At 39.2% G+C, this 12,873-nt stretch overlaps 1 protein-coding gene across 2 annotated transcripts in view; it reads right to left on the minus strand.

The window, feature by feature from the left end:
* The window catches only part of RGPD4 (RANBP2 like and GRIP domain containing 4), a 34,009-nt gene that overhangs the window by 14,575 nt on the left and 6,561 nt on the right, over positions 1 to 12,873 (minus strand). For both annotated transcript variants that reach the window (XM_082304402.1, XM_082304401.1), the window contains exons 7-20: positions 11,590 to 11,782; positions 10,817 to 10,907; positions 9,736 to 9,945; positions 9,038 to 9,216; positions 8,759 to 8,934; positions 8,323 to 8,446; positions 7,794 to 7,955; positions 7,315 to 7,452; positions 7,078 to 7,224; positions 6,410 to 6,592; positions 6,251 to 6,331; positions 5,542 to 5,680; positions 5,269 to 5,366; positions 148 to 4,741 (exon numbers count right to left, since the gene is read on the minus strand). In XM_082304402.1, the coding sequence (XP_082160528.1) occupies positions 148 to 4,741; positions 5,269 to 5,366; positions 5,542 to 5,680; positions 6,251 to 6,331; positions 6,410 to 6,592; positions 7,078 to 7,224; positions 7,315 to 7,452; positions 7,794 to 7,955; positions 8,323 to 8,446; positions 8,759 to 8,934; positions 9,038 to 9,216; positions 9,736 to 9,945; positions 10,817 to 10,907; positions 11,590 to 11,782 (6,515 nt within the window). The remainder of the gene's footprint in view (positions 1 to 147; positions 4,742 to 5,268; positions 5,367 to 5,541; positions 5,681 to 6,250; positions 6,332 to 6,409; positions 6,593 to 7,077; positions 7,225 to 7,314; positions 7,453 to 7,793; positions 7,956 to 8,322; positions 8,447 to 8,758; positions 8,935 to 9,037; positions 9,217 to 9,735; positions 9,946 to 10,816; positions 10,908 to 11,589; positions 11,783 to 12,873) is intronic.

Raw genomic sequence — 12,873 nt, forward strand, 5'->3', positions numbered from 1 at the left:
CTTGAGAACTTGTGAAGATGCGGGTACCCACATTAGAACTTAAAGAAACTACATATTAATGAGACAATAAAGAGTAATGACTAGCACAGAGATGATTACTTAATAAGCTGTGTAGTTGAATAAATTACTAGTCCAATTGACACTCACCTTTTTCCAGAATTCTAAATGGGAAGTTAGAGGGTCCATCTTGTGTTGAAGTAGGCAAATTGTCTACCTTGCTGTCTAGAGGCTTCTGAGGAGCACTAGAGCTTTTTAGTGGCTCAGAGACTTCTAGTTCTTTCTGCGCTGTGTTCTGAGACACTGGAATATGGTCTTCACTCCTTCTTGGAGGATTAAAGCTGAAGCCAAAGAGAGAACCAGTGGCTGAAGTATTTCCAAACGTGAATGTCTTTGACTTTTCATTACTGAAAATGCTCTTGACAGATTCAGATCCAAATACAAACTTTGGAGGAGAAACCACTGTTTTTGTTGGTGTTTCAGAAGTGTTTGACAGCTCTGTGACCTCTACAGTTACATCAGAAGTATCTTCACCATGGCTGAGGTCAGTTCTTTCTCTGGTAGTTTCTTCTAGTACAGCTATAGCATTTTTACCACACGGAGATTCCTTTGGTGTATTGGCACGAGAAGAAAGAGGTGTTATCAGTGTGTCTCTCTCTTGGGCATGCTTTGCTTCATCAAAAATTTGCTTAAATGAGTCTGCAACATCTTGCAGCTTGAATCGCACAGCTAGAAGTTCTACTTTCCTTTCCCCATCTGCAAAGTCACATGCAGTCCATACCCATGCTCTATCGGATCCTTTCATTTGTTGCATATTCATATCTGGTGTTATCCTATGATTGGCACAAAGTTTTAGTACTTGGTCCCTTCTCATTACTATACGGACTTGTTTGTTGTCATAGTTCTGTAATATCTTGATATCCCCAATACCTCTCTCTTTCCACTGATTAGCATCTTTGTCATACCTGTAGAGTTTAGCTCTGTGACTGAAGACAACTTGCTCATTTTCCTCACCACTGGTCACTTCCACAAGGTCAGGCAGAGGTACCACAGGTTCAAAGTACTGCCCATCTCTCTCTTCTTCTTGAGTAACATCAGAATCTTCATCTGTGCCTACTGATGTTCTACTCTGGTTCTGTTTGGCAGGAGATTTGGATGGGCTTAAGGCAGATTTAAAGCTGAAACTAAAACCTGTGGTAGACTCTCCAAATCTGAACAGATTTTTCCTTACAGGGCTACTTGCAAGAGGTGATGCATATACAGAACTACTTACACTATCATCCAATGCTTCTTCACGCAAGTCATAGTTATCCCATTCCAGAGTAGGCCCAGTACTTTCAGCATGCGGCTTTATAACCAGATCAGAAGTACTGCTGGCACAAGCAGAGGTTACATTTTCCTCTTCTGACAGTTTAGTTTTGTCATCTGTCAGAAACGTTTTGAGGTCTTTTAAGCCACACTTCATTTCTTCCGCTTTCTGTATAAGCTGAGCTGTCCTACCTGTATCAACAAGTTTATGGGGTGTCTGCAGTGGTATATCTAGTAGTAGCCTCTGACATTCTTCAAACTTCTGTTTGAACTCCTCAGCCTGCTCTGGGGTCTTAAATTTTGCTGCCAGATGTTCCAACTTTGCATCACCATCAGAGAAGTCATTGGCCATCCACATCCATGCTTTGTCTGAGCCAGACAGCTGTTTCAAGTTCATTGTTGTTGTTATCCAGTGATTTGCACACACCTTCAGTACCTGCTCACGCCGCATTAATATTCTTACTTTGCCATTAACTTCATTTTTAAGAATCTTCAGGTTGCCCACTCCACGTTCTTTCCACTGGCTTGTTTCTGGATCAAACCTGAACAGCTTTACTCTTTGGGAATATAACACTTTCTCATCTTCCTCTCCTGTAAATGGTTCTACTTTTTCAGGCATCTGAACTATAGGTTCAAAATGTATGTCATCACTGTCCTCTGTCTTATACACATCATCATCCTTCTCACCAAGGTCAGCAGATGTGTTTGCTTTGTGATCCACTTTAGAATCCTGCGAAGAAAACAGCTTTTCACCTGCACCTGAAAAGCCTTTGAAGTTAGGGTCTTTTTTGCCAAACTGAAAGCCTTCCCCAGAAGTACTTTTTGCAAGCTCAGCAAAAGTAGAAGTGCTGCTATTTTGCCCCAGAACAAAGTCACCTTTCTCCTTGTTTGCTGTTTCTTGAAATTGCAATGGAATTCTGCTATCTGAAGGCAGTTCCTTTTTGTCTTTTTCATCAATGCTTTTTAAGCCGCCAGTCGCACGCTCTTTGGACGGCTCATCTTTCTTAGTGGTATTTTTACTAGACTCCTGTATCCCAAATTTAAATCCATCTACAGGCACTGACATTGAAAAGCTAAATCCTTCCTTTGCAGACTTAGCTTCAGTATCAGAAGGAATCTGAAATGTAAATGATGGTGTCTTGCCTTGCTCAGCATGACCAAACTTAAAGCCTTTTTCTAAGAAATCACACTTAAAGCCTGTTCCCAACTGTCCTCCAGGAGTTTCAGATAATTTACTTTTCAAGCCAAAAGCAGGAGTTGATGAAGCATCACCAGCAGGCTTACCAGACGGATTTGGTGTTTGGCAGGCTACGCAGGCTGGTGAAGAACCTTCATTCCTCACAAGACAAGTACTACAATCCCACTGCCCTTCCTTTTTAGTAAAAAGGCCTTCAAATCCATTTTTCTGTGGCTTGCTTGCATCAGCAATGGAACCAAACCTGGGAGCAGTGGATGCCTGAACAGTTGGTATAGGCACATTTGGTTGACTTTGCGAGTTAGGATTCTGACAAGAACGACAGTTCGCATCTTTTGCTTCATTTTGGACCAGGCATACAGAGCAGTCCCACTGACCTTCTTTTTTAGAAAAAGCAGTTCCCAAGTCATTTTGAATAGCCTTTGGAGCAATTGCTTGGCCTAAGTTAAAGGAAGTTTGTTGACCAGATACTGCTGTATTAGTTTTGTTTGGATTCTGGCAGGCAACACACTTGGAAGCAGTGGGTTCATTTCTTACTAAACAGATACTGCAGTCCCATTGACCTTCCTTTCTAGCAAAAGCAGATCCAAATTTGTCCTGCACAGTGTTACCACTGGCTTTGAAACTTGCAGCAGAGTCAGTTAGTGCGGTGCCATGTGTTTCCCACGTATCTGGATTTGGACTTTGACATGATACACAATTCTTTGCGGTTGCTTCATTTGGAACTAAACATACTTTACATTCCCATTGATCCTTCTTCAAGAGATGCTGCCCAAACCCACCAGAAAAGGTTTGTGGGGCTTCCTTTCCAAATGAAAAAGTGGTAGGGCCAGATGCAGTTGACGTAGCTGTAAGGCTGCCTTTGCTATCAGATTCACTGCTCACCCCATCTTTTGGGAACTGAAAGCCAAAGTTCAGTGTCCCAGAAAAGGATCTGCTAGGCTCCTTGATGTCCTGATTTGTTGTTTCTCTTGCAGTCCCACTACTCTGAGTCACGGATGTGTCAACATTTGATCCCAAGGTTTTTAAAATATTCTGTGCCTCCTCAAACTTACTTTTGAAAAGGATTGCTTCCTCAGGTGTTTTAAATCTAATTGCAAGCTGCTCTGGTTTTGGCAACTCGTCTGCATAATCCAAAGCATGCCATACAAATGACTTATCTGATCCAGCATTTGGAGTTAATTTCATATCAGTATTTATGTAGTGATTTGCACAGATTTTCAGCACTTGGTCCCGTCTCATTAAGAGACGAAATTTGCCAGATACTTTATGTTTCAGTATTTTCACATTTCCAATACCCCTTTCTTTCCATTCTTTAGATTCTGCATCAAAACGGAAGAGCTTGGCTCTGTTGCAGAAGAATTCTTCTTCATCTTCCTCACCTGTCTTTACTTCAATCTTGTCAGGGAGTGGCACCACAGGATCAAAATGAGGACCATCATCATCCTCGTCTCCACCATGGGTGCTTCCTCCCTCTGTTTCATGACTTCTATTGGCCAAATCCGAATTTGAAGTCATAAATCCAGGCTTGCTTGGTTCCTGGACACTAAACATATCACTCTTCTCAAAACTCAGGTTTTTGTGTGCATTTTGTGCCACGCTTTCTTTAAAAGAGATGCTTCCACTATGCTTATTGCCAAAACTGAAGACATTTCTTGGACTATTTGTATGATCGTTAACTGGTTTTTGTTCGATGTATCTGTCATCCTGTAAAGGTTTATCAGATGTCAGAAGATCCAAGAGGCTTTCGCTGCTATTAAAAGCTGTGTTAGCAGGCTGTGTTGTAACTTGAAGAGAAGAAAAGGTAAAGTCTCCGTCATTAGACTTGAAGTTAGTGTTGAATTTAAAAGTCGTTGGCTGACTTGACTGTGCTGGTGTTGGCAGAGATGTTTTTGATCCTTCTGCTGTTGCTGGCTGTCCAAATTTTGATTTTGAAAATTCTATCACTTTTGATTCTGCAGGCTTTAAAGTCGGTGGCGCGACCGAAGGCTTTGTGAAGTAGCCTGGTTGAGGCAATGGCGGATTTGTGCTTGCCTGTGGAACACTGTAGTTGTAGTAATCATCACTCGCACGAGGAGAAATGAGTCCAGTAGCAGGAGAATCAAAACGCAGAGGTGTGCCATATATTTCTTGGGAAAACATACAAGCAGAAGTGTTTTGCAGAGGCGGTGTATGCATTGGTTGTTGATAAGCATATATATGTTGCTGAGGTGTAAGCCGGTTCATGCCATAGACAGGACCCTAAAGAAAAAGCAGAAAACAATTGCTTTGCTTATTATGGTAGCATAGAGGACAAAGTGTTACTGTGCTGAAGCCCACATAACATGTACTCTTAAAAGCAGGGCATACTTTCATATGAGTTTAAATCTAAACTAATTTTAACTTAGTTTAAACTGATTAAATCTTGAAGGGCATCTGAAAACAAGCATTGAAAAAGGGGTACAAGATGAGTGGGTTGTTTTTTTATGAAAAAAGCCTCGAGAACCCTATTCTCTTTTGCCACCTACTTGGGGGGGGGGGAATTAAGCGCTATCACACATACCCTGCAGGGGACATGTACTAACATATTACAGAAGTACTTTGCTGACTTTTCCTCCCAAACCCCACATCCCAAAAATTAGGCAGTTATTATCAGTTTATCCCTAGCAGTCCAAGTTTACCAAATACTACATAAGGAACTGCAATTACATCCAACTACATATGGAATCAAAAGCAGTCATTTTCAGTAGATCACTGGAAGTAGCTTAAGTGGATAGATTTGTGCTCACCTTCGTTGGCGTTACATTGGTTGCAGCAGTTCTGAGAAGATATTGAGAGTTATAGGCAGGTGACTGGCTGTAGTAAACAGATGGGCCAGTGGTAGCAACTAAAAAGGAACAGCAAGAAAACAGTTTATACTTGTTTTTTTTTGTTGTTGTTTTGAATGGACTCTCCTCAGCAATCAGTTTTTAATTGTGAATCATTAAAGCATTTCTGCAATATTTTCAGAAGTCTTGCTTAGTTTAGCTAAGCATTTAGATGAAGATTCAGCAGTAACTTACCTGTTAATGGAGCTTCATGAAGATTTTGTGCTCTCTGATAACCCTCTGACATTGCATCTGTTCCATAGCTTTCAGCAGGCCACCGATGAGGTGATGCATTTGAGTTGGAATTATTAAGTTTCATTTCTTGCATTTCATTCTGTCAAGACACAGTGTGCCAATCATGAGTATAAGTATATATTACATAGGTATCTGTAGAATAAAACATGACATATAACTATATGTCAAAACTAACAAAAATGACATATAACTATAAGCTGTAACAGTCCCTACCCTTTTGCTATTGAAAAGCATGTTCAAGCTCGGAAAACAAAAATAAATAAATCAAGAGGTACCTGCCAGAATCATCCAAGATCTGCCCATGCAGTACAAAGTACTAAGATTGTGTTCTAAAGCCAGAAGTAAAAAAAAAAAAAAAAAAAAAACCAGCACCAAGTGGATGAGAACCAAGCTGATGAGAGCAGAACTCTTTCTGCATACAATCCTTAGAAGGGTTGCCTCTGCACCCCTGCTCAAGTCCCAAATAAGAGTTTTTAAGTAAAAAGATTTACTCTTGCGCTCATTTTAGGCAGTTGTTTACAGAAGATAATTCCATTAATTTTAGTAGCAGTCTAGGAACTCTAAGTTAGCCCATGCTATTATCACTAACTCCTTACCATAACTAAAAGGCCAACTGTTCTTCAGTGAATATGTTGACAAAATTGTTTACCTTTAAAGCTTCCACTTGCTGACAGATCATTTGAAGTATAGATCTGTGATCTTCTGCCCACTGAGGAGTTTTAGGAGAAAACTAGAAAAAAGTTAATTGAATCTTGTGAGTTTTTATTCAAACATAACAACTTCCTGAAATAATAGCTGGCTAATATACCTTGTAGCTCTTAGTTGGTGAAAGAGAGAACTTAGTTGGTGATGGAGTGGAATGTTTCATCTCTGAATCCACAGCTCGTGACAGACCATTTCTGAAGGCAGGACTTCCCTCTTCACCATTCTCACCAATTTCCTGGATCACTGTATCTAGCATTTCCCTCACAGTTTCAATGGACACCGGCAGCTAGAAAGTTATTTGAAACATGAGTCATGATTGCAGTTCTCCCTCAGAGCAAGACACACTACATTCAGAATTCTGGCTGAACAATTCACAAGGCTTTCGTTACACAAATACTGTTTTTTCAGCAAAGCTCTAAATCTGTTAAGATTAATGTAAGAAAACAGTTCACACAAACATTAATCCTATTTTTTCAAACTATCAGCCTCTATAAAAAGATAGTGGCAAAAGCTACTTGTTTACATTAAAGCTTTAAGCCACAAAGTAGTAAGAATATTGCATGGTCTGGTAGGTTATAGAAGTTACCCAGAGTTTATCAATCCACTAGTGTTAAGTAGGTTATTTGTCCTGAGCGAAGAAAGAAGTTTAACTTGCCTTAATGCAAAGCCTGGTCTAAAAAAGCTAACATAAATGCAAACTGTTTCATCTTGAAACAGTAACCAAAGCCACTGCATCTCTTGAAACAAGTTTTTAAAGCAAGAATGACTTACTTTCTCAGGTACTGACATATCCGAGGAGCTTTCCTCAATGATCTTCATTAAATAATGCCTGCTTTTAAGAAGATAGGTTTTGTGCTCTTCTTGATCTTCTGGCAGCATGGCATCATTTTCAATCTCTTCTGCCTTCCTTTGGAAGATCTAAAGAACAGGACACAGATTAATTAGTATCAGTCAGAAGGCAACTGAATAAAGCAAAGCATTTTGCGGTAATCCAATTTATAAACTTACCACAGCAAGATTCCAGTATGAAACCACATTCTTAATAGCTTCAAATGCTAACAAAGCATCATCAGTTTTCCCATCAACTGCATCCAACATTGCAAATGCTATACGTGCCTCTTCTTCATATGCTGCAACCTGAAAGACCTACAAAGAAAGTGAAAGACAACTCATACCTAACAATGGAATGACACATCCATTATTATTTTTCTTCCTATAACACAGGGAAAATACTTTTTAAAGAAAGTTGATACTAAGGGTGTTCAGTGCCTTCCAATCATAAACACAGTTTTAAAGGTAAGAATAAAGTTGTAAGGAGAGAATTTTTTTCCCCCCTTTACCAGACACCAATACTACCAAACCTCATCATTAACAGTTTTATAGTGATAACAACATGAGTTGTACAATGCTGAGAAAAATCCCACAACTACGTAAGTTTCTGGCATAGACCCCTCTCTTACTTCAACCTTGGCTTAGTCAATCTATACCTGAATGTCTACACTGTGGAAGTGTTTGAAGAGAGGATCAGTAGGTTCAGGAATACTCCTCTTCTTTTTGATAGTTTCCAGCATAGACAAAACTTTCTTCCAGTAGTAGACACTTCGTCCAATGTATTCCTTCTGGTCATAGAAGGAGTTAAGGCTAATGCCCTGGTGAAGAAAAGGGAATAGAAGCACACGTTATTTCAAAAAATTTAAGTCAAAATGCTATTCATACATATCTTTCTCTTGATTTCTTGAAAAGTTCCAAGAGTGCTTCTCCAACACTTGAGATAAACCTCAGGGGGGTTATTTCAAAGGCTATGTAAAGGAACACGCATGTAGGAAATAACACTACAGTTTAAGACAGAGTACTTTATAAGGAGACTAGACCAACTAATTTGCCTGACAAAATAAACAATAGTTCTCAATAATACATTCTCATCTGATTTTTTCTCCCCTCTCTGTCTGTTTATAGTTTGGAAAATGAGAGAAAAATACCTCGGCTTCTACATATTTAAAAATAATCTCAGCTTACTGTTTTTTGCAGGCTTTTTGCCCAGTGTATAATTAGGGCAGGTTGAAGGCCATGCTTCTCCAGTGTTCGCAGAGTACTTATTCCATGCTGTACGATAAGCCTCAGTTTTGCTGCTGTTCCTGGTCTGAATATCAGAAGAAATATTCCTTGATTAGTATTCTTTTTCATCTGTTCACATGTCATTTGCTTGATGAATATAGCCCGCAGTTTTAGTCCTAACCTGCCTTTTGTTTAGAAATGCATTGTTAAAAATAAAAATTCCATTTTTAGAAATCTTTCAAGTGTATCAAGTCCTTACTACAACAAAGCTTCCATGTCCAAAATAAGTCAAAAAAGAAATTTAATTTTAGAAGAATCTACTGGGACCAATTCAAGCTGCTGTAGCAGAAGCTGCCTAAAGGCTTGGTCAAACATCTCCAAACTGAAAAAGCCTTACATTGTTTTTCTCTGAAGAAGAGTACGAACGGCATCCCACCAGGATCTTTGCTTTTCAGTATAGAGCTGTTTGCACACTGGCAATGGTAAGAATTGAGGCTGATGTGCACCGTAGTGAGAATTAAACTTCTCTTGCAATTGTAAGTTGCTAGTGAACACCACCCCAAGCAGAAATACCTGTTTTTGTAAAAAAAAAAAAAAAAATAAATAAATTAAAGGTACTAAATACCAAAAAACTTAAGTTGTATAGTACATTTAAGAACTTGGAAAGTTTACTTACTTCAAGGTCCAATAGGCAAATGGATTCAGGAGCATCTGTCTGAAGTCTTGACGTTTCTTGGGGCAAGTGAAAAAGCTGTTTTAACCATTTGCGCATTGGGGGTAAGACTGACATAGAGTTCCACTGCAAGCCAAGCCACACAAGGTGCTGGAGACTACCACTGTGCATTCGAACAGCACCTATGCAAAAACAAAGTTGTAGGAAGTTGACATCTGCATCCAAGTCAGCAAGACTCACTCGTATCTGATCAAAGCTGGGTTTCACATTTCACTCTGTCAGAGCAGCCAAAGATACTTCGCTGACCAGTGAGCACCAAGATTCCAACTTTCACTTATGAAAGATTACAAACTTCAAATTAGCCAAACATATCAAGTAGACAGCTTATCTGAGTGCTCAAGCCATCAACCCCTTAAGCTTCTGAGGGGGTAAGTCTCAGATTTCCTTTCACTTCCATTCTCACCATGTTCAGTCCAATAGGTGACTATTTTTAGCAAACCTATTTAATTCTCCAAAATGTTTAAAGAATTATTCAAGAAGCACTTCTTTACTTTGCAATGAAGTTTAAGTCTTGCCTAGGAAATTAGGGCAGCTTTGGAAAGCTATTCCAGGTATTTGTCTTCTGTTACAATATGAAGTACTTGTAGAAGAGCTTCTGGTACAGAAAGCTGTGTTGAGTTTCAGAAAGTAACACCTCTTACCAATATCATATTTATGAAGTTCCACTTGCACTGGTGCTTGTGTACTGACATTTCCAATATCATCCGTCCCAATAAAAGATCTCTCTCTAGAAGCTCCACGCTCAAACAGGCTATCAAACAATGTAAATGAACCACTCTTGTTTGCAAAAGATTCCACAATCTCTTTAAAGAAGTCTTGCTTGCCATGGTTTAAGTTCAGCAGCATATGACCTAGAAAACAAAAACATCACTTCACATAAATAAAGCAGTGAACATAAGGAAAGTAATAGTTCATACATTGGACTGTTCTTGCTACCAAAGGCTAGGTGGGAATCAGGATTTCCCCTTATGAAGCCTACAGATTTTTAAGTTATGTTCTCCCTGTAATTAGGTCAGTGTTTCAGCACGTAGGCTTTCCAAGCTTTTAGTGACAACAATCCCAAGGCATTTGTAAATCCAGTTCTTCGGGAAAACAAAGCCAAGCTCTTATTATTACTATTCCAGGGGCATTGCAACTGTCCTCAAAATAAGTAGCTGTAATACAAGAAAGAGTCTGTCTTATCAAAATCCATTCTGAAACAATTGAACCTGATGTCTAGTGGGTTCGTTTGTTTTCATCTAGGCCCTGCAAGAGTTTGTAGATTTAAAAACTGTCTATACTTAGCAGCAAAAAGAGCAAAGCTAATGAACAAGTAAGAGGATGGAAAGGGCAGGGAAACAGTAACACTTTCTCTTTCTTCTCTTGGGTCTAACAATACTTGCAAAATAGTATCAGCAGGCAGAAGCCATTTCCAGTACAGTAAAGAGACCATAAAAGTTAAATTCTATCTTAGTGCGCTGGCGAGACAAAAAGGAGGAAAAAGACACACACTTGAAAAAAGGAGCATGCACTCTACTAGCATGCTAAAGAAGAGAAAACAAACTTGAGGTGTCAGGATCAAACTACTGTTTTGTTTTACATATGTGGTCAGAATGTAGAAGGTTTTATTGCACATTGAAGTGTTAACATTACATTTGAAGATAACGAATGTGTTCTTTAACAAACCACTTAGCTCTTACTATCCGTAACGCTAAAATGGAACTATGTATCTATTTTTATTACCAGACTGGCTTTTTCGATCACAGGCCAACATTTCTAGCACATCTTGTCCAGTCTGATCCCCCTTTATTAGTTTTGACTTTGGTTTCGGAACCTGTTGAAGTAAGGAGAACAAGAATGGATCATTTAGTCTTAACAGTTAGGAAACAAGCTTCTTTTTAGCATTAGAAAACTACAGAAAAAAATACATAATTAATTCTGAAGGTACTATGGCACATATCCCGAGGCGGGGGGATGCAGCAGGCAACCACCCAAAACCCCGACGTGGGCAATTATAGCTATTGCAAGTTACATTAAGTGCACACAAGAGCAAATAATACCTGGAATGCAAGCAGTGGCATAAAAAAGACAATTGATTTTACTTTGTAAGGCAAAGAATTAAGCTTGATTTTTTAGTTCTGCTGTCTACGCAACAAGTATATAGGAACTATTCAGTTCACCCCCTTCCCTCCGTATAGCAATAAGCCTAACACTTAACATATGTGTTCAGCTGTATTACAGAAAAGGGAATATACTGTAGGAAACAAACTCACTGGCGTTTAAGAATCAGGTTACTCTGACAAGAGAAACACTTAGAGATACACTTTTACCCTATTCATGTCATTTGAAACCTTTTAAAGAATTGTGAAAGAGTAGGGTTTGGTAAGTGAGGAGGGAATCTTTCCTTAGGCACACAAACACTAGTTCATCTCAGGAATACAGGAGTTCAACACATGTACAGCAAGAACATTTCAAGAACTGCATCAGCTAAAGGCATAAACTGAAAACTGACTTACCTGGAAACTTATGAGATAACACAATGCTGCTAGTTCACACACAACTCTCCACTGTGCCTCATTGTGCTGGGCCATTTTCAGTAGCAAAGTTCCAGCATGCATGTATAGCTGTCCTTTCATTTCCACAAAGGTACGAGACAACTCATCAGCCCCATTCACATACGGTTTCACTGACTGAAGCACACGATCAAAACTAAAACGCAGAGAAGACTCAGTCTAAACAGAGGCCTGGTAAAAGCTATAGCAGGTGGTTTTGGTTGATGTTATTTAACTGTGATTCAAGTAACTTCATAAATCAATGGTTAGTACCATCTCTGTTGCTTAAACCTTCGCTGCACTAGAAAGGACAATAATGATCTCAAACTCCCAAAGCTCTCAACTTAAGTTTATTGAAGCAAAACATATTATTTATTACCTAGATATTTACAGTCTTTTTCAGCACATCTTTGCACAGCTGCTTTCAAAACTATTCTCCCAAACACGTGGATAAACTTGTTCACTACTGCAGATTTAGAGACATGCAGGAGGCCCAGTCACTCTGCTCTTCCCTTTCCTTCATTCATCAGAAAGGCCCAAAATACAGCTAGACAGGCTCTTCAAAAATGGAAGGTACTGTAGAAATCTGAGTTGCTGTAGGCTGGTACACAACCTCCACTCAGGAGAGGCTTTCCAGAAAACAGTTAAAACACTCTTTGAATTACCTGACAAAACTATAATGGCTGTTAGCATTGCCACGATCTGGAAGCGGTTCAGATGTAATCACCTTGAAAGGCTCTAATAAAATGGCAGCAGAAAACCCAAGATGGTTTTCATCAATGTTGAAGGAGAAAAAGAAAATAAAACATACTTGGGCATTAAATGTATTCCTCATCCATTGTCTGTACTGCTTCAAATACTCATTCAAGATTAACAGACTGAAGAATGTTGTTTTACAAAAGACGATATAACAGCCATTGCATAATTAAGGAAGTAAGTCAGTAAAAGCCAATAAGAAAGAGAAGATAATGGAAAGAAAGGAACACAGATCTTAATCAATACACTGCCTACAAACATTGTTTTGTGCTACTCTAGGTGTGCCACAGGTGATATGCCTTGAAGTCAGCTGGCTTAGCTGGCCCTGTAACACCATCATTTTTCCCTGAAGGAGAGTGTTCTTACTGCAAGTGGCTTCCTCCTTCCCAATTATACCATATACCTAAAGTTCCTAATTATTCTGGTACGTGTTGTGTTAATTTAGAACAAAATGACCAGGACAAAGCTCATACATAAGAGTTGGTTTTGGTT

This window comes from Platalea leucorodia, assembly GCF_965183815.1.
Source record: "Platalea leucorodia genome assembly, chromosome: 2".
In the NCBI taxonomy this organism is placed as follows: Eukaryota; Metazoa; Chordata; class Aves; order Pelecaniformes; family Threskiornithidae; genus Platalea; species Platalea leucorodia.